A 27,957-nucleotide genomic window follows, 5' to 3' on the forward strand; every position below is an offset into this window, starting at 1 on the left:
TCTCCCATCTACAGCAAGAGTTTTGCTCATTTGGAAAATCTGCTGCAATGGCCTGACTTTCATTTGAGGCTGGGGTTCCATCCTCCAATATTCCTGTCGCACAGTGAGGCAGCCTTGGGTGTTCGTTAGTCTCGAGGCAAATAGTCATCACATCACAGGCGTCTCTCTGTCTCCCAGTGGGGCCTAGCTTCAGCTTTCATACATAGAGAAATTTGTTCAGTGGATGTTGGATTAAAGTGCTTGAAAAGCTGCAAGTCATGGAACTTGTTCCTGCCATGCTCTGGGATCATTGTAGTTTGAATTTAAGTGTGGTACATGAAAAGATGAGTTCCTCGCCTTTTGTTTAGGAAGTACTTTGGAATTGTTTACAGTGAGATGACCAAAAGCCTGGGAAAGTAGCTTGTGTGAAAAATATTATATTGTTCAATCACTCTGGATTTTCAGAATCCTTTTGACTTTTTTAAACATGTCAAATCCTGAGATCTGAGCAGGGTGTTGTGCTGTTGGAGAAGCGGAGACTGTGAGGGCCCAGCGCTTGCCTACTTTAAGCCAAGTATTATCCTGGGGGATGTCACTAATGTCACTCTACTTATTTTCTTTTTTATATTTAGTAAAACAAGTCGATAGCAAAGTTCCTCACAGATTGCACATCCTGAATGATACACAAGGAGAATTTTGGGCTGTTCGTGCTGTAATATTAGGTTTTTGTGTCTTTCAACTTCACATAATTTACTACTTTTTGAGAGGCTAATCACGCTCGTCTACATCGCCTGTGGTTAGTCTCTGCACAGATTACCCCATCATATCTAGTCACCATCCTCAGGGATAGTCTTCAGTTGGAAATATTTATGGCATGCTTTAGATGGTGGTAACATTTTCAGAGCATTAGGTTGACTCCTCCTTCCATAAAGTTGTTCTCAAGAGCCTTCTACTAGAGACCAAAGCTGAAGGCTATGCTTTTGCCCTTGTTGACTCTGTGATATCGGCAAAGCTATATCTGTCTTAATACTTTACCACCAAAATAGGAACAACAAATGGTTTTATACCACTTGGCTATCATGAGCACATGACTTTGCAGATCCTCAAATAAAAAGCAGATAAAAAAAAGAGCATCAAAGAAGTAAAATATTGGGTAAATTAAAGAACTGATATGTTGGAAAATAGACCCTGTGTAGAGGAAAGGACAAGTTCAGTGGTGTAGATGTCTGAGTCTTCATAGATTTCAAATGAGGTATGACTGGGCAGAGGTGTGGTGGGAGGGAGAAGAGCACAGATGTTGAGGGCCTGAGAGCAGGCGCTAGCATCGCCGCTGACCTTCAGGAGAAGATTCCTATTCAATCCAAGCTGTTTATAGGACATAAAGTAAGTAAAAAGCAGTCTACTGAAACTTAAAATTGTAATTGAGCAATTTTCCTGATGAGAGACTTTATTTTGTAAATTTATTTTGGGACTGTGAATACAGGATTGCTCATAAAAAAATCAATTCCTTTGTTAATTCAAATGGCATCAGATCTTAGCTAAATTTTGTGGAGGAAATAAAATATAGATTTTGTTTAAGACTCTCAAAACTTCTTCCAGGAAGTTGTTTCCAATGATTGTATTCCTACATGCCTAATTAGTCACGGGTATCAGACACAAGAATGGAGGCAGGACTGCCTTGTAGCTCAGGTAGAGCACTTGCCTAGTATGCATGTGTGTCCCATGCATCCCTGTACCAACCACGGAGGAAAAGAAAGCTCGTACATTTTAGGTGTTAAAACATATATTTTAAAAGGATTATATGAAATTGCTTGTCAACTGTTAGTGACTGGTTGATGTGTCAAGTTCCTACTGACACTCTTGTTCAGGTGCTTTTAAAACCTTATGGCAGCATCCCTGTTGAGAATGTGGATGTGAGGACAAACTCTTGGGTTCAGGGTCTCTGCCTGCTTCTATTTACAGCGTGCCCGCATATGTTACTAACAGCTCGAGGCCCAAAGCAGGAGTGAATAGCGAGTAAAGCCTCTTCTTGCTCAGGATGTTGAGAAGATAAAGGGGTAAACAGTTGCTGACACTTGGAGTCATGTATGGTGATACCTCCTGCAAAATGTTTTTGTTCAGGATTGTTTTGCCTCGCCTTGGTCTTTGTGTTTCCACATGAATTTTAAGATTGTGTGTGTGCTCGCGTGTGTGTTTTGTGTGTGTGTGTGTACTTACTCGCGTGCTACTCATATGACCCTGATACATATCTTTTAAAGTCTGAGTTTGATGACCACTCAGAGTGAGCCAAATAAAATTGACACCAATGAACATGTCAGACGGGATGGGAAAAAAACTCCAAACCCTCAACCCTTCACAGCGAGCTACAGGCAATGGAATAAAGCTGAGGGCAGGAGAGAGTCCTTCCCAGGGAAGAGCATACCAATGACCTGTCCAGTGTCAAACTGTCAGTCCTGAGAACACAGATTCAAGTAACATTATGTGACATTATGTGGACTCAACAGGTTAGTTTTAGATTAGATTATACACACATACACACACACACAGAAGCATGAAGCAACAATTAGTGAAAAAAGGCCATGATTTGATGAAGAATGGGGAGTGCTATTATGGGAAGTTTGGAGCGAGGACGTGCAATGAAGAAACTTAAATTATAATCTCCAAAATAAATGAATGAAGAAAGAAAGTGTTGAGTTTGGTCATACCCTAATAAAGGTAGATATGAAGGGACTTTATTATACTGCTGGGTGGACAGGTCATTCATATGGTTCTTCTGTGTCCCACGAGAGTCATATCAATATTACATTGTGTGAGAAGTATGTGAGTCTTTCTTGATATCCAGGGAGGAGGAAGAAGAAAGGTAAGCCCTTTTGTAGATGAGGAAGCTGACCAGTTGAGAGCATCATCTTGAAGTGCCCCTTTGGGGATCTTCTCTAGTAATGCCCTCCTCCATCATCAGTTAGCCCCCTCTTTATGCCACAATACCCAGGAAGTACTTCTCCTTCATTGATGTCAAACTGACTTGTTTTCTCCGACTTTTGTATGACTCGTCTCTGTCATCCACAGCACCTTACTGTGGTACCTGTCATTTAGCAAGTGTTTGAGATGGACCGAATCCACCCAGAGCATACTTGCTTTGCACTCGGTTTCTGTTTATGAAAAGAGCACTAAACTCTTGCAGTGCTTTCCCCGCCGCCACAGTGTGGACTGTGTGTGGTGTCACCCGGCTGTCGCCAGTCAGCGTTCTCTTTTCTCTTTTTCTTTACCTCAGGCAGAAAGCCTGGAAGATAAGAACATGGCTAAAGCCCACCGCTGTCAGCTAGAGAAACTGAAATCCCAATGTGAGAAGCTGACAGAGGAATTAGCCCAGAATGAAAAGGAGAACAAACAACTGAAGCTGAAGTACCAGTGTTTGAAGGACCAACTAGAGGAAAAGGTAAACGCGGAAAAAGAGGGATTCCCATTTGAAGGACAAATTTCTTAAAATGTACTTTATTTATGCTACTTAACAATGTTCTATGTCTTTAGGAAAATTACATTGATGCCAGGAAAAAAAAGATAGTTTATTAGAATGTTCTGATTTTTATTATTTCCACCAACCAGTCACACTCTGGTATGTTTGTTTTAAATTTCTTTCTGGGCTTTTAGATAGGAATTTGCGGGGAAAGTTGAGGTTAGTTTGGAATTTGCAATTAAATATGTTTATATTTAGGGATTTCAATGTACTGTCTTGCCTGCCTACCTATATGATCTTCCTCTATCCCCCACTTCCCACTTCCCTCCTTCTCTTCTTCTTCCCCTCCCTCCTCTCCCCTCTTTCCTCCCCTTCCTCCCTTCCTCCCTTCCTTCCTTCCTCTGTTTCTTTCTCTCTCTTTTCTCTTGTTCTCTCTTCTCTTTCTCTCCCCCTCCCTTCCTTTCTTCCTTCGTTCGTTCCTTCCTTCCTCTACCCCAGCCTCCTGATTGCTGGGATTCCAGGTATGTGTGGTTACCAGCTGAGCTCTACTGTTATGACTTGCTTTGTTTGGCTTCTCTCTACTACTCTGCATGCTTAATGTATCTGTGACCAGTGTGTTGCTACTATAGATATGATGCTTCATATTCTACAATTAAATTATGATGTGAAATGTTTTATATCTTCATATCTACATTTAAGGCATATTGTCAAAGGACTAGACAGACAGCTCAGTGGTTAAGAGTGTTTCTTGCTCTTCCAGAGGACCCTAGTTTGGTCCTCATCACCCACATTAAACTGCTTACAAACTGCCTGTAACTCCATCCCCAGAAGACCCAGCCCATTCTGACCTGCACAGGTACTCACACATGTTACAGCTTTCTGTCACAATGCATACACTTAGAAATAAAAATGTTTATGGCATTTCATTTGTATTTTTTTTTAAAAGCAGGCAAATTTAATTTGTCATAAAAACAGTTTGAATTTAACTAGGTACCCAGAGACCCAATAAATTTATACTGCCTGGTAAACTCAGGTACTCTTCATTTTTTTTTTTTTTTTTACTTTTGTGGACATTCATTTGTATTTTAATAAATCTTGCCTTAAGAGCAGAAAAGTAAAATAGCCACACTGGCCAGCCTTACAGACCAGGAAGCAATAACACATACTTTTAATCCCAGTAGCCACACTAGTTTGCCATAGAAACACCTTCTATCCCAGAGCTAGAGAGGATTATAAGATTGGAGGAGACAGCTCTTAGTCTCATTCTGAGATTCCTGGAGGCAGGATTGTCATTTTTGAATTGAAATTGAGGTAAGAGCCAGTGGCTGGCTGCTTTTCTTTTCTGACCTTCAGGTTGAACCCCAATTTCACTCTCTGAGTTTTTATTAATCGTGCATCAAAAATATTAAAAATTACTAGAAATGTGGTCAGTTGAAAATGTAAAGTTCACTTTGCTCTACTTAATTTAAATGTGTCTTACCTGCTTCTGATGGTGATGTTCCAGGTCTGTGTATGTTGTCAGAGATTTGAAGAGTTCCTGTTTCAGTTGCGTGGTCCCTAGGGCAGGACACAGATAGGTCCAGTTCCATGACGAACCTTCACCTCTCACTTGTTAGACCCATATACACATACACACACTTTCCTTTTTCTTTTCTTCATTGACAAATTTTTTGGAGCTCGTGTTTTCTGCTTTTGGAGTTTGGGGGTGGGGTGGGGTTTGAGACAGGGTTTTGATGCAGAACACATCAATTTGGGGGGGAACTCTAGTCAAATAATCCCAAGCTAACTCCAAATAGAGTATACTAAAATTTTTCTTTATTAAAAAAGGAAACTCACAGAAGAGGATCGGGGGGCCAACATCCAGGTGTAGAGCACGGGAAGAAGAGGGGTGAGTGGGTGGAACTGTGGCATTTTGACATCCCAAAGCCACACCTCAACCTGGTCAAGCCTCTTAAAAGTCATTGGCTGACGGAAGTTCCCCATCAGGGTTTGTCTATAGTTTTTGGAGCCTGTCCCGAAACTAGCTCTTGTAGACCAGTCTGGCTTCAAACTCAAGAGATTCCCCTACCTCTCCCTCCTGAGTGCTGGGTTTAAAGGTGTATGCTACCACTGCCCGACTTCAGATTTTTTTTTTGTTTAGTATTTGCATTATTAGGCACCCTGAGAACAGGAATGAATTCCAAACACAGGAGGTATTCATGATATATATATATATATATAAACTTATCTGTGGAACCTAAAAGTAGTTTTGTGTTTAATTCGACTGTATTTTGGTTGCAAAATGTTTCATGAAGTCAGCTGTATCATTTTTTCACTTGTGACATCTTGCTGTTCTCAAAAGGTGTGAATTTTGGATTTTTTTTCCCAGATTTTGTACTTTTGGATTTTTAGTGTCCAATCTAGTCAAGTTGTGATGGTGTGTTATAGTGCAAAGCAAAGACATCCTGGCACTTTGAAGTTAAGGACACATATGCAATAGATATATCTTCTGTGGTAGCAGGGAATTAGATGAACCAGATAGGTGAACCATTTTATGTCCATGCTTGCTATCGACAGACAGGAATCATCTCTTGATTATCTTTTATCTAGGATGAGACACATGATGTGGGATTTTTCTCTGTATGTTGTGATTAGCACACATAATAAATAAAAAATAACTGCTTTGGACCTATAGCAGTGCAGAACTTAGCTAGGCGGGGAAAAGTAAACTGAATGCTGGCAGAAAGAAGGGCAGAATAAGAGAGGAGCCATGCAGCCCTGCTGTAGACAAGTCACTGGAACTTTAGCCAATGGCAATATACAGATTAATAGAATTGGGTTAAATTAATACGTAAAAGTTAGCCAATAAAAAGCCGGAGCTAATAGGCTAAGCAATGATTTAATTAATATAGTTTCTGTGTAACTATTTCTTGGCTAAGCAACCAGGAACCAACAAGCAGCCTCCTTCAGCAGCCACAGAGGTCTAACACATAGTAGGTGAGTGCTAGATACACACACACACACACACACACACACACACACACACACACAACAAGGTCATATGTGAAAACAACAATAACAAAATAATCTAAACAAACAAAAACCATTCTGTTAGTGAAGGAAAGGATAAGGACTTTAATTACTGTTTAAGCATCACAGTGACTAGGCTGATGAGGCTTCATGAAGTGAAACAGATGAGCAGGATTTCCTTTGGCTATGTTGTAACCCAAGGGAAGCCTGTATTTCATAGTGGTACTCTTGCTTGTCTATCTTTAATATTAGCATAAGCGTGCGGAAACTCTCTTTCTCATACACAACAAACACATGTGCAAGACAGTGTCACATTTACACACCTTTTAAAATATCATGTTGTTTGTACCCTTTCTTTTGGCTGTATTTGTTGTCCGAAGATGTGTAAGAAAAGCTAAGACTGCATTAAACTTCCTACAGAGCATTAGCAACAGTGATAGATGGCATTGACGGCCGGGGAGGATTGCTGCAAGTCTATGTGCACCAAGTCACTACCTTCCACTTTTCCTGCTCATATGTTTAATGGTGATGCTGTATTAAAATGTGTTTTCTCTACCTTCTGATTGTTACTTTGACAGGTAATATTTTTCCACTTTCCACAACAGGGAACAAGTATTGTATAACCCACAGAACGTTTACACATGTATTTCAGACTTTTATTAAAATTATCAGGGAAAATGCTCTTCTGAAATGTTACTGAAATAATTTTCTCCTATGCCTACTGTCATTAAAGTTTATTATTCCTTTTGCTTCAGTTTTATAGGAAAAATTCTTTATTTCTTCCTTTGTTCTAAAATGATCTTGTTGATGTTAACCTTTTGATTGTTCTGGCATTCATCTCAAAATTCATAAGAGTGTTCATTATATCTCAGACATATTTGTATTGGCTTCACTAGCATATGGGGATCTACCAGAGTTAGAGGATAATTGTATCAGTTTCGCTCAGCAGCTAAGCATAGTGTTTTCATGTTGATAGTTTAAATATCTGAAGTGTAAAACACTGTGTCTGATCTAATTTTAAAAATTCATATTCTAATAGGTAGAGGTTTATGAATGATGCTGTTACTCCTAGAGGTTTCAAAGTGATTGTTTAGATTATGTAGCTTGTGTATTAAGGTAGATGTTAACTTTAAACATGCTTGTACAATATTTTAGAAATAATGGGTGCTTAAAATAATGACAGTATTTAATATATTATTATGTTTATAAATACACATTGCCTTTTCCTTTAGTTTGTACAATAACATATCTAATAGTTGATGCAGATACATAAAGCCTATAAGAAAAATAGTGAAAAAAATGAAAGTAATGTTCATTGTTATTTTTCTAATTTCAGCACAAGCATCGGAAGGACATTTATTTATTGTTTGCGATTTTCTTTACTGATTTCTTGTATTTCAGCTATACGAGAAAATGAGAAATTATATGGGTGAAAAGTATTTATTATTCTTGAGTATTCCAGCTAGAATTATTGCATGTTTCTTCTTCCTTGCTACCCACAGCTGGAGGATGCTAGGTATACCTCCCGCCATCATTTTCCACTTCTCCTTTAAGAGCTGTCCCCATATGCACGGCTCTCAGGAGTTGCTGTCGTATGCATACCTTTAGTTAGTTAACCTCATCAAAGTTGAGGTTCTTCAGATTTGTCCAAGATCTATATACCACAAATTCTGTGTGCTAGCATTGCTGTGTTTATTAGGTAACAGTGGACCAGAGGCAAAAGTGGTGTTGCCTAAAACATTATTGGACTCGGCTTGAATGCTCCATCAGCTTACCCAGTGTCTGCCTTTGTCCTTGGGAAGGAGGATGTACGATGAGCAACCCTGTTCTTGTCATTCTGTGAGACTTGGTAGGAACCTTTGTTGGTCTGCTGGCAGATGTTAATAGTTTATGGGAGATGCTCAGCTATCTAAAGCAGTACTTGCTCATTTCAGTAGTGATCCTGAGCTGTCTGTACAGTACCTTGTTTTCTGCTATTAGTTCCTTAGGGATGAGATTAACTTCAATGAAACTATCAGGAAATACTTTAAGATCACAGACTGTGAGCCATCAAAGAAATGGGGGAACATAGGAACTTAAGTGTTGCTACATCCTGATTCATGGAGGTGTGTTTTTGTTCCCATGAAATGCTTTATTTAAATCATTTGTAAAGTGAGGCCTGGCTATATTGGACAAAACACTGGGGGTAATTTTCTTATACAAATGAAACCTGCCAAATGATAATTACCATTTATATTTGTGCATAGTATTAGTGTTGGACTCTAAAACTGAGAAAATATAATGTCTTGCCTGGCATTGGGACAGAAGCAGGGTGAGACAGAGATGGACACAGAGTCTCTGCATTTTCTCCTCTGTTTAGTGTCACTAAAATGAGTCAGGTTTGTGTCCTTTTAGTGAATTTGTAGTGTTGAATCTAGTCCATGGTTACTGCATTTAGCTATTTTTGCTTTACGTTTATGTGTTTTAGAATGGAAATAATTATTGATTTTTGTTAGAAAAACCAATTATAATCTGAGATTTCCTTATAAAATGTGTCTGTGAAAGGCAGAAGTGAGTGAATAGAGAGGTCTCTGTGCTCTGGAGAAGGAAAGAGGGTAGAAGTTAGTGCTCTCATAGCAGAGATGATAAGCAATGAGGAAATGTCTTTCTCAGTTTGATTTAATAAGTTTGCAATGTGTGTACATTTCTTTAAATGTGTTTTATACAATAAAAACATTCGATGTTATCTGTCAGTTAAAAATTTATAGTTTGTTTTTATTTTGACATCTGTTTGTGATTGCTGTTTTCTTTGGCCAATTTCCTCTTTTTACTCAATCATTTTTAGATAAAGTTGTCATTTCATACAATGCATATTTTTCAAGTAATGAAAAACCGTATGAATGCAAGATGTGTGCTCTGTACAGTCTTCACTACTCTGCAAAAATCACACCTTCTTGTTTTTGACTTGGCTCTTTGATGGCAGCAGGAAGAAGTTCTTAATTTCAAAGTTTTCTAGAAGCTTGAGGATAAAGGAAATCATATGCTCTGTGAGCTGACTGTGAGCATTACTCTTTCATGCTTTGGGCCACTTTAAGTTTGAGACTGGGTGTCTTCTCTCTAGCCCTGGAACTCAGTATGTAGACAGGCTGACTGGACTAGAACTCTCAGAAATCTGTCTGCTTTCCTTCCAAGTGCTGGGATTAAAGGTGTGCACCACCACACCTGGCCTACGAGTCTTGTCTCTGTCTTCTCTTGCTGGGGTTACAGGTTTGTGCGGATGACCTGGATGTTACACACGTGTGCTGTATGTCTGAGCTTAGGTCCCTGTGCTTTTGGACAGCAAGCATTTTATCTGCCTAGCCATCTCTTCTTCAGCCACCACAGTGGCTGATTTTAAAAGCACTGAAGTCGTAAAGTCCAAGTTTGCCAGTCGTATTAGTTCTTGATTAGGTAGAGCGGCCTGCTACTACTTAACTCAATTCCTGTGATAGCTGCAGGCACGGAGAGGAAAGCAAATGTGTTGGGCACTTTCCATGAAAATTCTTCTGTTAGTCTGCTTTTCTTTTCTTCCATAGTTACATATGATCTCCACAATAAATATCGGGCTATGTAATGCTACATATGATTGACTGTGGTGTCAAAACAAAGGTCATAGGATGATTTCATATCACACCTCTTTTGGTGATTGCTTTGAAGTTAATTAGGCCTTGCTGGCTCTTCTTGACCTTAAAAGTGAACATAAAATGGCTGCCCATGTTTGTTTTCAATGACTTTTTCTTTTATTGCTCTTTAAATTGCTAATCGACTCAATTCATTTCTCATTTGATGATGATCGAGAGTGTTCTGTAGATTTTAGATAAAAACCAATAGGAGGTGTTTTTTGTCGTGGATATTAACTGTGTGACTTGGTGATTTATTTTCACACTTCCTTCTATTCTCTTTCTTGAGAAGAAGTGCTTTACGGGAAGAAGGAGAGGAGGAAATCCTGATGCTTTTTAGAGACATGACTAAATATGCAAATACTGTTATTTGAGATAGCTTTCTCTGAAAACTGAACAACACTCATTCCAGATGCATAATTAAAAACCCCATTAGTTTGTTTTCTTGTTCATATTTTGTTTTATAAGTAGATACTCAATAGAAGTAGCTGAATTTTAAATACCAAATGCTATTTCTGTTTCTAGCTATTTAACAATAGAAATATATAATAATCGCAGAGTAGTGATTCTAATAGTGAATGCATAAAGTGCTCCCTAGAAAGTGTTCTTTTCTTTAACTGTGAGTATTAATTTTTAGGAATATAGCCAATGCATACCCATCAACTTTTGATCATGCTGTAAATGGTCTTTGTATTTCTCAGTCCTATCTTAGAAGAGGGTGCTAAAAGGCCTGAGCCAAGAATAATTTTCCATAAATGGAGGTTGCGAGTTTAAATTTGAATTTCTCCTGTTTTTGTTTGTTTTATGGATAACGTTTGAAGGCTGCTGCAGTCAACACTGTGGATTGGATGCCATTCCCACCTGGATTTTCATATGCATGAGGTCAGAGCCCATGTTCTCATGCACTGTCCCTCTTGTTAGCTATGCTGTTCTGCACTGTTACTTGTAGCTTCCCCATCCTTCGGAGGAAATGATGCAAAGTATGTCTATAAAAGAAACAGAACAGTGTGTATGTAACCTAAAAGTAAATTTTTTTGTTTTAGAACACCTATCTTCTAGTAGAGTTACAGTATTCTTTCATTTGCCTGTTTAAATATTTATAAAGAATGAGCCTGTTTGTGTACACATGGCCTCAGGGAGTTCAAAATTAATTTGTGGCAAAAATATCCCCCCAGAAAGTGGGACATAAGAGGCTGCATTAAGGAAATGCTTGTAAAGGAATAGAAAATAATTTATTAATTGATTGGTATTTGAGATAGTTTGGTAACAAAGAGTAATATCATCTTTGGCTAAAAGGAGCTCAGATTGGTGAGGGGACAGGCATAAGATATATATTATGACAGGTGTTATAGTATGGGGTCATGTGGAGTATCATGGAAATGGCCCATGTTCCTGTTTGAAGTTTGAGGTTGTATGTTGTTTCTGTAATGTCCATGTGGGTGAGGAAGGCGCATGTTACTGCTTTAGCACAGGTGGAGAATTCTTGGCCTTCCTGAACTTCTCTGTCTTCCTCTCTCAGCACTACTGCTCTCAAGAAGACAAGTAGGTATTTATGAAGTTCTGTCTGATTTTTTGAGTTTAAAGTTGCCATTGCTTTTCTATTTAACTTATTATTATTGTGTGTCTTTGAGTATATAAATGATGTGTGTGCATGTAGTTCATGTGCCATTGTGTGTGTGTGTAGGTCAGGGGATAACTTGGTAGAGTCCAATCTCTTTTACCTTTGCCCTAGTTCTGGGAGTTTGGCTTAAGTACTCGCGTTTCCTCAACTTTAATCCATGGAGCCACATCACAGGCCTTTTGTTTTGTTTTGCTCATTTTTTTTTTATATCAACATCCATGTATATGACTAGTTTGAGTTTACGGAATTTACTATTGTGTAATATCTGTCTTTAATTCGGTTTGAACAAAGTGGATATGACGCGACAAGCACCAGAAGGGATTTCCACAAATAATAGTTTTCTTCTGCCTATTTTGCAAGACAGTTAGGGTTACAGTTTGGTGACGTGGTTTCCACATCTCTAACTAAACTCACAGTGGATAGCTTTTCTCTATGGGTGACATTTCAGGGTGCCACAGCTCTCTTGCTGCCACTGGCATGAGGGGTGGGAGCCTTCCTTACCAAGTCAGGTTAAGGACTTATAGACAGGTCCAAGCTTTGTTCAGGGAGGTTTCATAATTTATGTGTAACGTTACTGTTGAATTTAAAGCTAGAGTAAGCTGTTTCCCTATGTTCCGGAATATTCCTCATCACAACTTCTTGACTGATGTGTGTAGCTCCAGTTTAACAAGCCACACTGCCAATAAATCTTAATTAAATCTTACTGGCTTTAGTTCCGCTGTTTGGTAGTGTGTGGTCCCTGTGTGTGCTACTTGCTATCTTTCCTCCCCCAGTGATGAGTTAAAGACGGTCTTAGGATGGAAGCATTTCATATTTTCTTATTGAAGTTTGTTTTCAAGGTAAAGGAAATGATTACTTTAAAAATTAATGATTTACTTAGGCTATGAGCAGTTTATTTAAGATAAGTTTTTGTTAAAGTATGTTAAAATGTTTTTAATTTCATGTTATAAATATTTTGGAAACAAAATGCCGTTTTTAGCACTCCCTTCCCCCCTTTCTTTCTTTCAAGTCTGGGTCTCACTATGTAGCCCAGGCTGTCCTGGAACTCACTATATAGACCAGGCTGGCTTCGCACTCACAGAAACTGCTTGCTTCTGTTTAGGGAGTGCTCATTGAAGGTATACATAACCACGCCTAGCTTGTTATTGTTCTTTTCAAATATTTTTTTTGTTTTTATATTTTGAGACAGTCTCTCTAATTTGCCTATGCTGGCTTTGAATTGCAGTGCAGACAAGACAGAAATTCAACCTTCAGTCCTCTTGCTTCACCCTTCAATGCCTTGAGGTTACACTCTGTGTCACAGAGCCTGTCAAGAGATCATTTTGGTTTTGTTCTTTATTTTTGAAGCTGTTACATTACTATTAAAGTTATGTTTCCTTAGGACCATGGAGAAAGTGTTATGGAGCATAAAGAAAATGTTCAAATATCTGTCTATAATTGCAGCATTATGCATTGATCGTGGAATTATAAATTAATGGGTTGAGCCGTGTGTGTGTGTGTGTGTGAGAGAGAGAGAGAGAGAGAGAGAGAGAGAGAGAGAGAGAGAGATATGTTGAACTTTTAAAGAGTTTAGTGTTTCTTTTAGACATCCATGTCACTAGTATAAACTTTTCTTGTCTTAAAGTGGACACTTTGCGACACCTCTGCTGTTCTGTCAATGGGACTTCGCTTTATCATTTTGTGATTAGCACATTTTCTTTCTTTCTTTTTTTTTTTCATTTTGTTTTGTTTTTCGAGACAAGGTTTCCCTGTGTAGAGTCCTGGCTCTCCTGGAACTTGGTTTGTAAACCCGGCTGGCCTCAAACTCACTGAGGTCTGCTTGCCTCTGTTTTCCGAATGTTGGGATTAAAGGCGTGCACCACTACAGTTGGGTTTTGATTAGCACATTCTTTTTTTTTTTTTTAATTTAAAACATTCCTTGGCCTATTAGCTTAGGCTTTTTATTAACTAAGTCTTATATCTTAAATTAACTCATTTCTGGGATGAATGACTTTATCCCAGAGATGCAGGGATGGTTCAACATACAAAAATCCACCATATAAACATAATCCACCATATAAACAAACTGAAAAATAAAGCCCACATGATCATCTCATTAGATGCTGAAAAAGCTTTCAACAAAATAAAACATCTCTTCATGATAAAGGTCATGGAGAGAGCAGGGCTGCAACGAACATGTCTAAACATAATAAAAGCAATATACAGCAAGCCATCAAACTAAATGGAGAGAAACTCACTGCAATCCTACTGAAATCAGAAGCAAGACAAGGTTGTCCACTCTCTCCATATCTATTCAATATATTCAACTGCTATGCACTACAAAGCAGTGTTTGGACAGTCCAACTGTGAAGAATGGAGCAGAACGGGAGGGGCAAAATTTCCTGAGAGATTCGTTGGGTCTTTGGGTCTTATTACCCTCTATCTAGGCCATAGAAGTCTGCTTTATCTAGAGCATTCCTTCTCATTTTTTTTTTCATTTTCATCTCTGTAACAAAACCTGAAGCTGAATCATATATATAGAAATTTATTAAGCTCCCAGTTTTGGAGCCAGACAGCCCATGACTGGACAGTCCAGCTCTGCTGAGTATTCGTAGCTTCATTACATTATGCGGGGAGCATGTGCATGTCAGATCTCAGGTGAGACAGAAAGCCGGAAAGCCTGGGAGGATCACACTTTAACTTCTTCAACCCTGCAGTGAAAGCAAGTCAGTTTTTCAGAACTGTGTTAATTTTTATTGAGGACAACATCTCCAGTGGCTCTCAACTAGGAGCTGCTCATAGACCATCGCCATGTGATTGGCCAGGCCTCCAACACCCAAACTCAATGAAACCATAGCACTGCTCTAAGGTAGAGTGGACAAGCTTACATCTCTTTTGGGTTTTTGAGACAAGGTTTCTCTGTCTTTGGAGACTGCCCTGAAACTCAGTCTGTAGACCATGCTGACCTTGAACATATAAATTCACCTGCTTCTGCCTCCTGGCCACAAACTTATATCTACTGATGGTCATGGGACCCATATAGAGAGTACAAAAGTGTTGTGTGATGTCAGAAACCTCCCTAAAAAACGATAGTGGTGAAAAAAGGAAATTTTCTCTGGAAAGTTAGGTTTTAGTGGTGGGAAAGAACTTATGTGTTATGTTTTTATTTATTTTTTTTATGCGTTATGTTTTTAAAGCTGTGTCAGATAGTCTAAACCTTGAAGGTATAGATGCTTATGCAGAGGCTGGAGGAACTTGTATCTGAAATGTTAAGGAATTCCTGAAGGACAAGGCAGTTGAAGTGAATGACGTAGTTTGTATTGTCCCATGGTTCTGTGCGTTTCCCTTCAAAGGGTGATTGGATCTAGCATGCTGCTTCAAAAAGAATAATGAATTGGGCAGTAGAGTTTTTGTGGTCAATAAAGATAGAGCGTAGAGAGGTCACAATCTCAGCATTTTTGACAGTCTACAGGGTAACAATAGTCTTAAATAAGGTTGTCTCAAAAGCATGTGTGTAGTATGTTGGCATTCACAAGATGAGAACTCTGTAGGAGGAGCGTGTTGTAATGGAATTTAGGTGATAACACATTGAAAAATTCCAGTTTCAAGTTTCTAAATCAGAGGACCAGATCCAGGTAATGGATTAACTTGAGTTCATCAAGACAAATGGTTTCTCATCACTAGCCCTATTTTGAGGTAGAACAACTTTGGTCAGAGTTGTAAAAAATCCATGAGTCCAGGATAGACATAAGTAGGTGTGTTTGAGAAACTGAGTCAGAGGAGGAGACAGTAGAAAAGAAGGTAAGACTGCCTGGAAGGGCAGGAGATAACTTGTCAAGAGCTCTACACTTATTGGCAGGGGAGCTTTAATTTATTTTGTAATATTAGCCCAATTTAAATTATTTATTTAAATTTATTTATTAAGACATTACTCTTCCTTTCATGAGTCAACTGAGCAAGCCAGCGATGAGCTCCAGAGACGGAAGTGGCAGCCATGGAGCCTATATTGGTTTCCACCAGGTCCTCTGAACATATATGGCAATTCTTAGCTTAGTGATTTTGGCCTTCCCGAGTATGAGAATGAGTGGGTCTCTGACCTTGAGTTTGGTCCTAGGACTCTTTTCCTTCTGCTGAGTTGCTATGTCCAAATTCAATATGATAGTTTTTGCTTCATCTTATTATACTTTATTTTGTTGTGTTTGGTTGTTATCACTTAGAAGCCTGTTCTTTTCTAATGAGAGACAGAAGAGGAGTGGATCTGGAGGGGAGGGCAGGTGGGGAGGAATTGGGAGGAGCAGAGGGAGAGGAGAGTATAATCATGATATATTCTTTAAGAAAGGAAAAGAGAATTATTTATTTTTATCATATATATTTGAGTGTTTCACCTGAAAGTCTGTCTGGCACCATTTATGTGCCTGGGGCCACAGAGGCCAGAAGAGACACTTGTAAGTTGTCATGTGAATTGAGCTGAGGTTCACTGGGAGCAGCCAGTGTTCTTACCTGCTGATCCATCTTTCTAACTCCAATCATTAATTTTTAACAGCTGTGTTTTTTTTTTTTAAATTAGAGGACTTTGTTGCCCACATACTTTATCTGGTTTTCTTGTGTCTTATTAATTGTTGAAGATTACTAGGCTAGTGTGTAATGACTGAACATACTAACACCATGAGTATGGTCTGTTATTTATTCAGTTGTAGTAATTTCATTATCTTACAAGGCCTGTGTTATATGGATTAATTTCTAGTGCATTTGTTCAGCATGCTTGAGATTAGGAGCAGCTCATATTCTAGAGCTTTTGAGAACTTGGACTGTTTTTGTTGACCCTCCCAGTTCAGCATTCCTAATTCACAGCCCGAAGTGAAGCATTCTCAGTGTTGTGTCAGTGTTCCTAAAGATGTGGACTTGGGGGGCACTGGGAATTTTGAGTTTTTCCTATCAAGAGTGCTTGTTTTTAATGAAATTATTTAGTCACAACTACTGAGAATTGTATAATAAATACTAATGATCGCAAATTGTTCTGCCTGGAGGAGACCCCAAAGTACTTGTGATCTCTTCAAGGACTTTTGACAGACCTCTCTTCATTAAATGTATTTGTTTACTTGGAATGTGTTTCCATCTTGGTTTTTATTAAATTTTCATGTCTCAAAAGCGTGTGTGTGGTATGATGGCATCAAAAAGATGAGAACTTTGTAGGAGGAGCATGTTGTGATGGAGTTTAGATGATAACACATTGAAAGCAAGCACCGTATTTTGTAATTTATATTTCTGTGTTTTACTAATGTTTAGGGTTCACCCCAGATCAATTTATGATTTTAGCTTTTCTTCTGACCCACTAACAGCACTGTTAACAAACCACAAAGGACATTTTCAACATTATTTCTTTTGTTTGTAGAATTTTTGCCAGTTGTTTATACTTGAGTTCTCATGGGATATCTATTGTTCTAAGAGAAGGGATGACTGGTCATATCTGTTCTAATCCTGTTCTTAGGTTTGGTTGCATAGATACCTGTGTCTTGGCTCTACTTAATAAGGTTCTGTTTTATTTCTCATGCCGCAGGAGAAACATATAAGTAATGAAGAAGAGCACTTGAGGAGGATGGAAGAGGCCAGGCTACAGCTGAAGGATCAACTTCTTTGTTTGGAGACGGAACAGGAATCCATTCTTGGTGTAATAGGAAAGGAAATTGATGCAGCTTGTAAAACTTTCTCCAAAGATTCATTGGAGAAATTGAAAGTAATTATGAGTTTTCAATGTGCCTTAAATTTTCAGTTAGTTTTCAAACGTATAATTATAATGGGATTGTAACATGTGATTACATGGGACTCTCATTTTTGTTTCATAAAGTTTTTATGAAACAAAATAACTTCTTGCACTACTTTGGAATTAGAAACTATTTATAACTACCCAGTCCTGGTGAAAGTGTGATGATGTTTTACTGAGTTACCCATGTCTCACTCAGTGCAAGAAAGCCCATCAACAAAGAGGTAGCAATATTGTTCAAGGAAAACATTCTTTGAGTCAAGAACCTTGGTTTCTGAATTTTCCACCATGGTAGCCTCTTAGTGATGTTACTGCCATCTATTTAATTCTTCTTGAGAGGTTCAATGATAAATATGGTATAGGCTGTGTCCCCCTTAGCCCTTAACGTCAACCCATCTCTCCAATACTCCATAAAATATAGTGTAGAAAAGAGAAGCAGACCTGGAGAGGCTGGGTACTTTTCCTACATTCAGTGTGATGAAATCTGAAGAAGGACTTGAAACTTTGTAGACTGGCTGGGGCCAGGCCAAGTAAACACTTTGCTCTTGCACTGTCCCTGTTGTTCAAGTTCTAATCTGTGTACTCCCCATATTTAGACGGGTTCATTACTTCCTAATTAGTGGTTGTCAGAAGATGACGTATAAAGCGAGTGTCCCATGGGTGTCTGAATTTCTTGAAGGCTGACACTTTAGAAGTGTTGCTCTGGCATTGCCGAATTCCATGTGACACACCTCCTAACACGTCACGCTGAAGCCAGTTTCAGTTGTGTTTATTTCATTTTATAGCATGGCCGCACTGAAATGCCATATTGTGCTTAGGTGGTTTTCTCTTGGAGCTAGGTTATTTTTTCTTCCTCTACCAGAGAGAGGTCTTTTGAGGTCTCTTCCCTTTTTCCTGATTTTCCCCTATCTTTCTTTTTCTCTAAGTGATGTTTGAAGAAAATAAAAATATAATATACTGTTTCAGTTAAAGACTTCCAAAGCTCCAACTTTAAGTATTTCAATTGGTGGAATTAATAGAGTTGGTAGATATTTTGCAATCTTTAGTTCCCTGTATGTTCCTTTGAGACATTGTTCAAGTGTTGCTATGAGAAAGCTGTGAGAGTAAAGATGAGCAGTGTTTGGGTGTAAGTGGGAAACTGACTCTGGGGAGGCCATGGGGTCTTTATGCCACTTATCTCTCCCCTTCTAATGCTGTTTTCCTCAATGTTAAGACTTTTCTGAGTATGTGGCTTGTAAACCTTAACTTGATGTGGAAGAACATATATTAGCAATGCTGCATTTACTCCATGCTTCAGTATTTCATTTCGGGTAGTTTTCAGTCATGTGTGAGCATTAAAATCAAAGCATGTGAGTCATGTTATAAGAAGCATAATAAGTCTTATTCCATGCAGCTCTTGAAAACACCTGAGTTTCATGGACAAGAATATTTGTAAATATTGTTTCTTTATGGTAGTGATTCTCAACTTGTGGGTCATGACCCCTTTGGAGGTCAAACAACCCTTTCATATGATTCACCATTGGAAAACACAGATATTTACATTACGATTTATAACAGTAGTTCACCTAAGACCATTTGAAAACACAGATATTTACATTATGATTTATAACAATAGTGAAATTACAGTCATGAAGTAGCAAAGAAAATAATTGTATGGTTGGGGTCACCACCACACGAGAAACTGTATTGAAGGGTTGCAGCGTGAGGAAGGTTGAGAACTACTGCTTTATAGGGAACAAGTTCCTTTAATACACTCTGAAAGTAATTCTGTGTTTTGCTGTGTTTAGATATACATACATGTTCTCTTTTTGTCTTTTTTTCCCCACAGTACAGCTCTGCTACAATGTTCTTGTCACAGTTCCTTGATGCTTACTATGATGGCATCTTGATGGGCAGTCATTGTTGTCCATTGAGTGGGCTTTGTGTGCGTGGCAGTGTAGGAACACTTGTGAATTTCATTTATACTTTGGTTTTATATAGTATCTTCTTCCAGTGGCCCTGATTGCCTGTTGTTCTGCCACGTTTAACTGCTTAAAGATGTTCTTTAAAGCACGAGATCATTTGTAAACCTGTGAAGCCAATCATGAAACATGAGCATTGTTTCTATTTCCTCTATCAAAATAAGTATTTATTATTGCTCAAAGTGAAGATTTAATTGAGGCAGTAAAGATTTAATGGAGTCTGTTAGTGAAAAGGGAAGTCTAATTGTGACAAATGGATGCTCACAGATATTTAGCAACATGGTACATTGTTGAAAGAGGAAGAAGAAATAGAGAATTTGGGCAATTAGGGAAAGCCTGATTGAAAAGAAATCTATAGAGACAGCTGAACCATTCTTGTGGGAACTCAAGAACTCTAGACCAACAGCTGTGGAGCCTCCATGAGACCTCTAGCCTAGACCCTCTGCATGTGGAGGACAGTAGTGTAGCTTAGTCTGTCTGCTGGGCCCCTGATAATGGAACCAGAGTCTTGCCCTGGTGTGAGCTAGCTCTTTGGAGCCAATTCCTTATGGTGGTATGTAATGTGGGGTGTCCTTCTGTATATGTGTTGCTTTTATTGGTTGATGAATAAAACTGTTTTGATCAATGGACAGGTGAAAAGTTCAAAGATACTTAGAAAGGGAGAAGGTGGAGTCAGGGAGACACCGTGTAACTGCTGGGGAAAGAAGGTGGGAGGTATCAAGCCACAAGCCTCATGGTAAAATATAAACTAATGGAAATGGGTTAGTTTATAGGTAAAGCTAGTCAGTAAGAAGCCCAAGACATTCAGCAGACAATTGGAACTGATATTAAGCCTCAGAGTGGCTATTTGGGAACAGGTAAGCGGAGAGAAACCTGCCTAGGGGTCCAGAGGGACAGAGAATACTTTTAGTTTCAGGGATTGTTTGCTCAGCCTTAATGCAGGAGAAAGGGGCTTCCTCTTGCCTTAATCTAATGTGCCATGCTTTGTTGACTCCCCATAGGAAGCGTTATTACCCTTGGAAGAGTGGGTGGTGGTGGGCTGGGAGGGAGGCCGAGGGTGGGTCGGGAGGAGGAGAGGGAGGACCTTAGTTGGAATGTAAAATGAAATTAAAAAAAGAAAAGGTGGAGCAGCTCAGCCTTTGGTTAGAACTTGTGTGGTGGTTCAGGCCTTTATTTCTAGCATGGGAGCTGCAGAAGAGAGGCCAGCCAGGTCTCCACAGTTCCAGAGAAGCCAGGGGCTACATTGCAACACCCTATTTCAAAACACAAGACAAAATGAAACAAAACAAAAACAACAGAAGAGCTGGGTTAAATGGAAAGAAATAAGTGATTGAGGGAAAGGTTGAGTGTAATACCACAACACTTTTGTATATAGAATGTGGTGGATACCTAGTATGCATTAAGTATGCATTTAAATAAATTAGCTACTGTTATTCTGACAGAGAAATGTGCTCATACATATGGAGATATGGAAGCATTTGATACTAGGAATGTACATCTCTTTATAAAAGAAAGGATATTTTTAGATAAAACATCGAGAAGTTCTGTGAATATATCCTATATAGCACCGAGTTTGAAAAACTGGTAATAATGTAATTTGTGTTTACAATTATAAAGACATCAACAGTTTTTGAGTGTAGATTGAGCTCAGTAATAAGGCAAAACCAGATGTTGAGTGATTTTATAAATGAGTTGGTATAAAGGAAATCAGAGCAACTAATATAGGCAACAGTTGAATACAAAATTTCGTGTCTGTTTTGAAATCTAAAGCAATGCTTACATAAATTCATTTTGATGAGCTGTCTCTTCTTCACAGTCTTTGACAAAACAAAATGGACCCCAATGTATAAAGATGGATAAACGAGACAGAGTTAAGTTTCTGTGTAGGCACATTTAAACCTCTGTAGAGTACCTTACACGGAACAGTATTGAGAGGAAGTCACAGGCAAAGCAAACAGGCTTTAATCAATTTTGCTCTCCAGGTGAAGCCTCATGGGCTCAACTCCAGAGGCTAGTGTTAGTAGCCCTTGACAGCTAGATCATCTTCTGTGTCTGTACCTGAGCTGGCTGTTTATTGTCATCAAGGAAATACGTGCAGAATAGCCACTTAATAACTGTGCTTTGAAATTGATTGTGTACTTAATACAATCTTCCACTTTTCAAATCCTGGCATTTAAGGACTATTTCTATGGATGTATGGTCAATAATTTTATTTATGTACATTCATGCTAGAGAAAAATCTATTTTTAACATTCTTTCTTCTTTTTGTAGGTATTTACCTCTGGTCCTGAAATACATTATGACCCACATCGCTGGTTAGCCGAAAGCAAGGTATTTCATCATGAAATCCTAAATTTTATGATCTTTAATAAGCTGTGTTTTGTGTAGCCATTTATATCTATCTCTATATCTATCGTCTATCTATCTATCTATCTATCTATCTATCTATCTATCTATCTATCTATTTCTATCTATCTATCTATCTATCTATCTATCTATCTATCTATCTATCTATCTATCTATCTATTTCTTTCTCTATCTATCTCCTTATCCACCCACCCACCCATCCACCCGTCCACTCACCTACCCACCCATCCATCCATCCATCCATCCATCCATCCATCCATCCATCCATCCATCCATCCATCCATCTATCTTTCCTTTCTGTCTGCCTGTCTGCTTTGATTTTCTTTTGAGGCCGGGTCTTACTGTATAGCCCTACCTTCTTAGAATTAGCTGTATAGAGCAGGTTGGCTTCCAACTCACAGAAATCAACTCACCTCTGCCTCCCGAGTGCTGCTATTATAGCTGCACATCAGCACAGTGGCCTTAACCATAGATTTTGTTGTATAACGGAACATGGAATGCTGTGACACTGGCTGCCAGAGAGGAATCACAGTAGTACATGTAAGAAGCATTTAAGTTTCTTTCTTCTCACTAAATATTTATTTTAAATATATTGTATAGGCAAAGAATTAGAAAATAAAGGGTGATAAAATTTTTGAATTATGAATCAGATTGTAATGGAGACAAATTTTTCTAGTTTTTACGTAGTTGGGAATCTCTCTGAACATATCTAAAGGCAGACTAGCTAGAATTCATGTTTATTTCACATGTATTTATTAAATGCACTTCGATTCTTTTGTGTAAGCTTGCAGCCTGCTGACTCTGCTTGTCTCAATCAAATTCCTTCCCTCCCTAGGATGGTTTTTACAAGATGAGAAGGGCCTAAAGATAACTCCTGTCATCACCAAAAATAGTTATAAGTGAATAGAAGTTAAAAATTAATAATTTTCTATCTTTATTTAAAATTTCTACACTATGCTATACCCTTTTATTGTATGCCAATTTCATATTCTGTCCATCACTTTTTGCTATGGGATATGTAACAACTACTTTTATATGATAGATCAATTTGTAAATTCACTGATTAAAATACATGGGATATTACTAGCATGCACTTGTAGTTTTTTGTGGAATATTTTTTTTGAACTTTAAGATACAAATATATAAATCTTTTTATTTTATTTGAGTTTCATCATAAAACCACCTGTAGTATAAACTAGGTTAATTACACTTCCTGTTTTCTAGTTTGCTGTATGAAGAGACTTTTAAGTGTTGGTTGATTGATGTCTGTTGATTGATTGATGGATTGATTGCTGTGCTTGAATCCGGGGCCTTATGCATTGTATGCATTACTGGACTACATGCCACATTCCCATTATGTTTACTAAAAAAGGTAAAAAAAAATCTAAGTTTCATGGGAGGAAAGTAACTTTTTCATTGCATGTAAATAATGAATATTACCTACTATCTGATTCACAATTAATGGCTTACCACCATATGTATGGTCATGTAGAGTATTTGCTTATTCAGCCAATATTGATGTTTCTTTAGTCTTTTGTGTCAGTCACCATGGCTCTCGTGTAGTCTCTGGTCTAATATTGAGGTGTGGACAGATTCTAAAACATTCTTTGAAGTGTGTTATGTTATTATAGCAATTTGAAGGCATTTCCAAAGAGCATAGGAAAATGTTTGTGCTGGCAAGCTGGTGGGATAGAATGTTGCAAGGGTGTCATTATAAGCTACTGGAAGGACAACCCTTAAATTTGGTCTTATGAAAATTATGTGACGGTGGAGAGATGGATCATCAGTTAAGAGCACTCACTGTTCTTCCAGAGGACCCGAGTTTGGTTCCCAGCACCCACATGGCAGCTCCCAGGCATCTGTAACTCCAGCTGCAGGGAGTATAAAGCACTTTCCTGGCCTCCGCAGGCACCAGCAGTAGGAGTGGTACAGAGACAAGACACTGATAAACATGGACAAAATGCACATATACGTAGATAAGATACCCATGCACATAAAGTAAAAAAGAATCATGTGGAAGTTAATTGGCGGATTATGGATAAAACAGAGGTGGGAAGGTGGAATATTTGAGCGACCACTGCTGAGGTTGCTGAGGGGCTGCGGGGGGCGGGTATGCCATAACAGTGAGTCCCTCTGAAGGTCAGCATGCTTTAGTTAGGGAAATAAGAAAATAAAATACTGACAGTGAGCACAGACTTCACCTTGTTGTATAAAATTCTCTCTAGTTCTTTAAGAACATCACTCCTGTGCATTTCAACCATTCTGTTAGAAATAGATGCAAATTCATGTTTTTGCCTTCTACATTGGAAATGTAGAATGCATGTTTTGGTATCTCAGAATTCCTTGGCCGGGAACTTCGCTTGTGCATTAATTTAACATTTCTCTCCTTCTTTTCCCTAACTCTGCACTTCTGACAACAAGAGCAATGTACTGAGAATTTTCTTTCAAGTTAAAATCTTTATCATTTCTCAACAGAAAGCTTTCACTGCTGTGGTTCAGCTAAATTATGAGAGGCAGAGATGACTCTTAATCATCGCTCTTTAATTTGGGAGCTGGTGAGCAGTTTCCCTTATCATTTAATGGGATTGAACTTCTGATCAGACCAGCTGTAATACTGCGTGAGACAACTGTTCCGTCTACAGTGTAAAAGGGTGCGATAAAAAATACCATGCTGACCAACTGACTGGGGAGGAATTGAATCTATTTACTAGAAAGATGGCTTAGGTTATTGATGGGCTGCAATCCTGTAATGTCCATGAACTATGACTTGACAGCTCTATAAGTATTGGAGATAAGATCTGAAATCAGGGGACAAAAACTGTATGGAAAGTAGAGCTGCTATTCAGCTAGTCCATGCTGACATCTTGCAGTATTGGAAGGACCTCAGAGGACATTCGGTAATTGTTTTCATAAATCTACTAAATGAATTTCTTTTGTTAGTGTTAACTGTAGAAGAGCTAGAAGGCTGGGTGGGTTTTTTTTTCTTTTTTAATCACTGTTTTGTGACCAGTGGAGGTGTGATGTAAACATGAAGTCCAACTGAGTTGATTCAGATTTGTAGATAAAATAACCAGTGAAGCATCAGAATAAGATGACACAGGAAGGGAGGGAGTTGAGATAGCTATTAAAGAATGCCAGGCAAGCAGTTTCCATAGGTTAAGGATGAGATTTTGTTGTAAATTCTAGCAGGCCATATAGAGGCTATGGTTTCCTTTGCTTAACACAGAATAGTATTATGTTCTGGATGCTGTGTTACATTCTGTGGCATAAAAATGAATAATCCCTAGAGTAACCTGCTTTATTAGAAAAGGTAGATAAACATGTAGAAACTTTGACTAGTATATGAAGAGGTTTGATAGGTCTAGGCAGAGGTTGCCATGGAAGTCAAAAGTCTCTCCTGGGTCCTGAAGTTGCCATGTGGAAGGACATGCATGCAAAGAGAACATGATAAATGCAAACAAACTCCAAGTGGTTTGAATGAATAAAATGAAATGAAATTTATGCCCTTACAATGCTGAAGCATACATGGGCAACCCATGTATGGCGATTCTGTTGAACGTGTCCATATTGGGTTGCATGGTCTAAATCACTGAAGACAACTGACCAGGTCTTTTCCTCAAGAAGAAGGCACCCGATCTCATTACAGATGAGTTGCTGGGAATTGAATTCAGGAACTTTGGAAGAGCAGGCAGTACTCTTAACCACATCTCAAGGCAGAAAATGACAGAGAGGAAGACTCCAGGCTGAGCTGGGGAATAGGTTTATGGGGAAAGGCATATTATGCCATTTTCAGATCAGCATGTAATCAATACTCAGGAAGGCTTTGAAAAAGAGTGACATGCTCATGTTTGTATTACAGAAGAATCACATTCTAGTGATGTGAGAGTTGGATTAGAGGTGGTAAGACTGACATCAGGGAGAACAACCATGCAGGAGGCTGAGGCATACTGATGGTTTAATCTAAAGAGATTGTTCAGAGATTTATAGTCACAAAAAGATGGGGCAAGTATTTTGGCAATAGTATTGAAATAATGGTTGTTTTCATATCAGATAGTGGTGGAGACTAAGATGTTTGTTTTTTTAGGTCAAACTCAAAGTGTAAGAAAGAATTGATCCCTAAATAATATAGAGATACAATATAGAGAGTCCTCTATAATAGTTAGCTGATAATAGTGAAATCTATATTTTGAAATACCCGTTTGGATAGTAAAGTCCAAAGAGAAGCAAGGACATGTAGGTTTAAATGGAGGGAAATATGAAAAAAATATTTTTTTTATGAGACAACACAGATGAAGTCCAGATCTATCTAGACAGGCAGGCACTAACAGGATAGGGCCACACACTATTTTGAAACACTGTCTATTTCAGATCTAAATTCCTTTCTTAGGATAGTGCCTTAGTTAGGATTTCTATTCTTGTGAAGGGACACCATGGCCATGGCAACTCTTATAAAGAAAAGCACTTAATTGAGGCTGGCTTGCAGTTCATAGGTATAGTCCATTATCATCAATGTTGGGAAGCATGGTGGCATACAGTCAGACATGGTGCTGGAGGGGGACCTGAGAGTTCTACACCTAGATCAGCAGCCAGCAGACAGAGTGCCATACTGAGTCTGACTTGAGCATCTGAAACATCAGTGCCCACCCCCAATGACACATTCCCTCCAACAAGCCCACACCTACTCCAACAAGGCCAAATCTCCTGCCACTCCCTATGAGCCTATGGGGGCCATTTTCATTCAACCATCACAGACAGTGAGTAAAGAAAAGCTGATGTCTTGCACAAGGCAGAATCCTGAATGCTGTGTGGTTTACATGTTTCCAGCATTTTTTTTTTTTTTTTTTTTTTTTATTTTCGAGACAGGGTTTCTCCGTAGTTTTTGGTTCCTGTCCTGGAACTAGCTCTTATAGACCAGGCTGGCCTCAAACTCACAGAGATCCGCCTGCCTCTGCCTCCTGAGTGCTGGGATTAAAGGCGTGCGCCACCACCTCCTGGCTCCAGCATTTTTTTTAACATGCGAAAGCAATCAATTCAGTGTAGAATGTTGCATCCTTTTTTCTTGGTTGTTGTCCCTTGTACTGAATTCCCTTTCACTGCTCTAGTTGATAAGCCCAATTTGAGGACATTCTGTTTCTGGTTTCCTTGCTACATTTTTCATACTTGCTGCAATATGCCTCACTAAATGCTCAGTAACTTCTTATCCCAAAGAACCACTACATTGGAGTCTTTACATTTTTGCACCCAAAGTACTTCCTTTGTTCCATAATTAGAGAAGGATGAGTGGTGAACACGTGGAATTTCAGCAGATGTCCTTCCTTGTTATGATTACAGGCATGGGTCACCATTTGCAGCCTTCATTACATGGTTTAATCCCCAAGTATTTCTTTCATTAGCTTAGATCCATGAACTTCAAGATTCTATAGACAGAAATACACTTCTACAGTACTGGAGAATTTTCCTGTGTCGTCCTGCTTTGGGATCATTCTCAGAGCGATACTTCTTGTGTTAATAGTATCACCTGTGCTAGGCATTGGAAAGTCCCCTATTTACCATCCCCCCCCCCAAATGGTGGGAGAAGATACAGTGTAACTGTGCCTGTTCCAAATCAGAGAATTGAGGCTTCAGTGCTTTTGAGTTTTACCTAGGAACAGAAGCTCTTGAGTTACTGAGAAGGGTTTTGCACTTTGACTACTGAACTCTTTGTTTTTCTATGTTCATTCTGTAGTTCACTTTCAAATAAAACTTTAAATTTTTGGATATTGCCTCCAAAACAATATGTGTCAAAAACATTTGATACTGTATGTTCTTGTTAAGGCTATGAACCTATTATTCTGTTCTCTCAACAAAAATGAAGATATCATATTAAATGTTTTTTTTCCATTTGTTGGAAATATCATATATATATATATATATATATATATATGAAGTTTAGGGGATATAAATATCATATATATATATATATATATGAAGTTTAGGGGAAACTAAATCTTTAGACATACTGTTATTATAGATAGCTTTCTTTTTTGTTCATATCTAGAAGTGAAATGTGACAAAAGTATTACTTAAAAATTATTATCCTAATTTGAGTCTAGTCTATAGTCCTAGTTACTTAGGAAGTTGAGGCAGGAGATCACAGTCAGTTCAAGCATGGACTTAGTGAGACTGTGTCTCAAAATCAAAGTAAGACT

The 27,957-nt window shown here is 38.5% G+C and overlaps 1 protein-coding gene across 5 annotated transcripts in view; it reads left to right on the forward strand.

The window, feature by feature from the left end:
- Cep128 (centrosomal protein 128) overlaps positions 1-27,957 on the forward strand; it is a 335,390-nt gene that overhangs the window by 115,898 nt on the left and 191,535 nt on the right. For all 5 annotated transcript variants that reach the window (XM_057783389.1, XM_057783390.1, XM_057783391.1 and 2 more), the window contains 3 exons: positions 3,251-3,415; positions 17,238-17,414; positions 21,674-21,733. In XM_057783389.1, the coding sequence (XP_057639372.1) occupies positions 3,251-3,415; positions 17,238-17,414; positions 21,674-21,733 (402 nt within the window). The remainder of the gene's footprint in view (positions 1-3,250; positions 3,416-17,237; positions 17,415-21,673; positions 21,734-27,957) is intronic.

Source organism: Chionomys nivalis, chromosome 10 (assembly GCF_950005125.1).
Source record: "Chionomys nivalis chromosome 10, mChiNiv1.1, whole genome shotgun sequence".
Lineage (NCBI taxonomy): Eukaryota > Metazoa > Chordata > Mammalia > Rodentia > Cricetidae > Chionomys > Chionomys nivalis.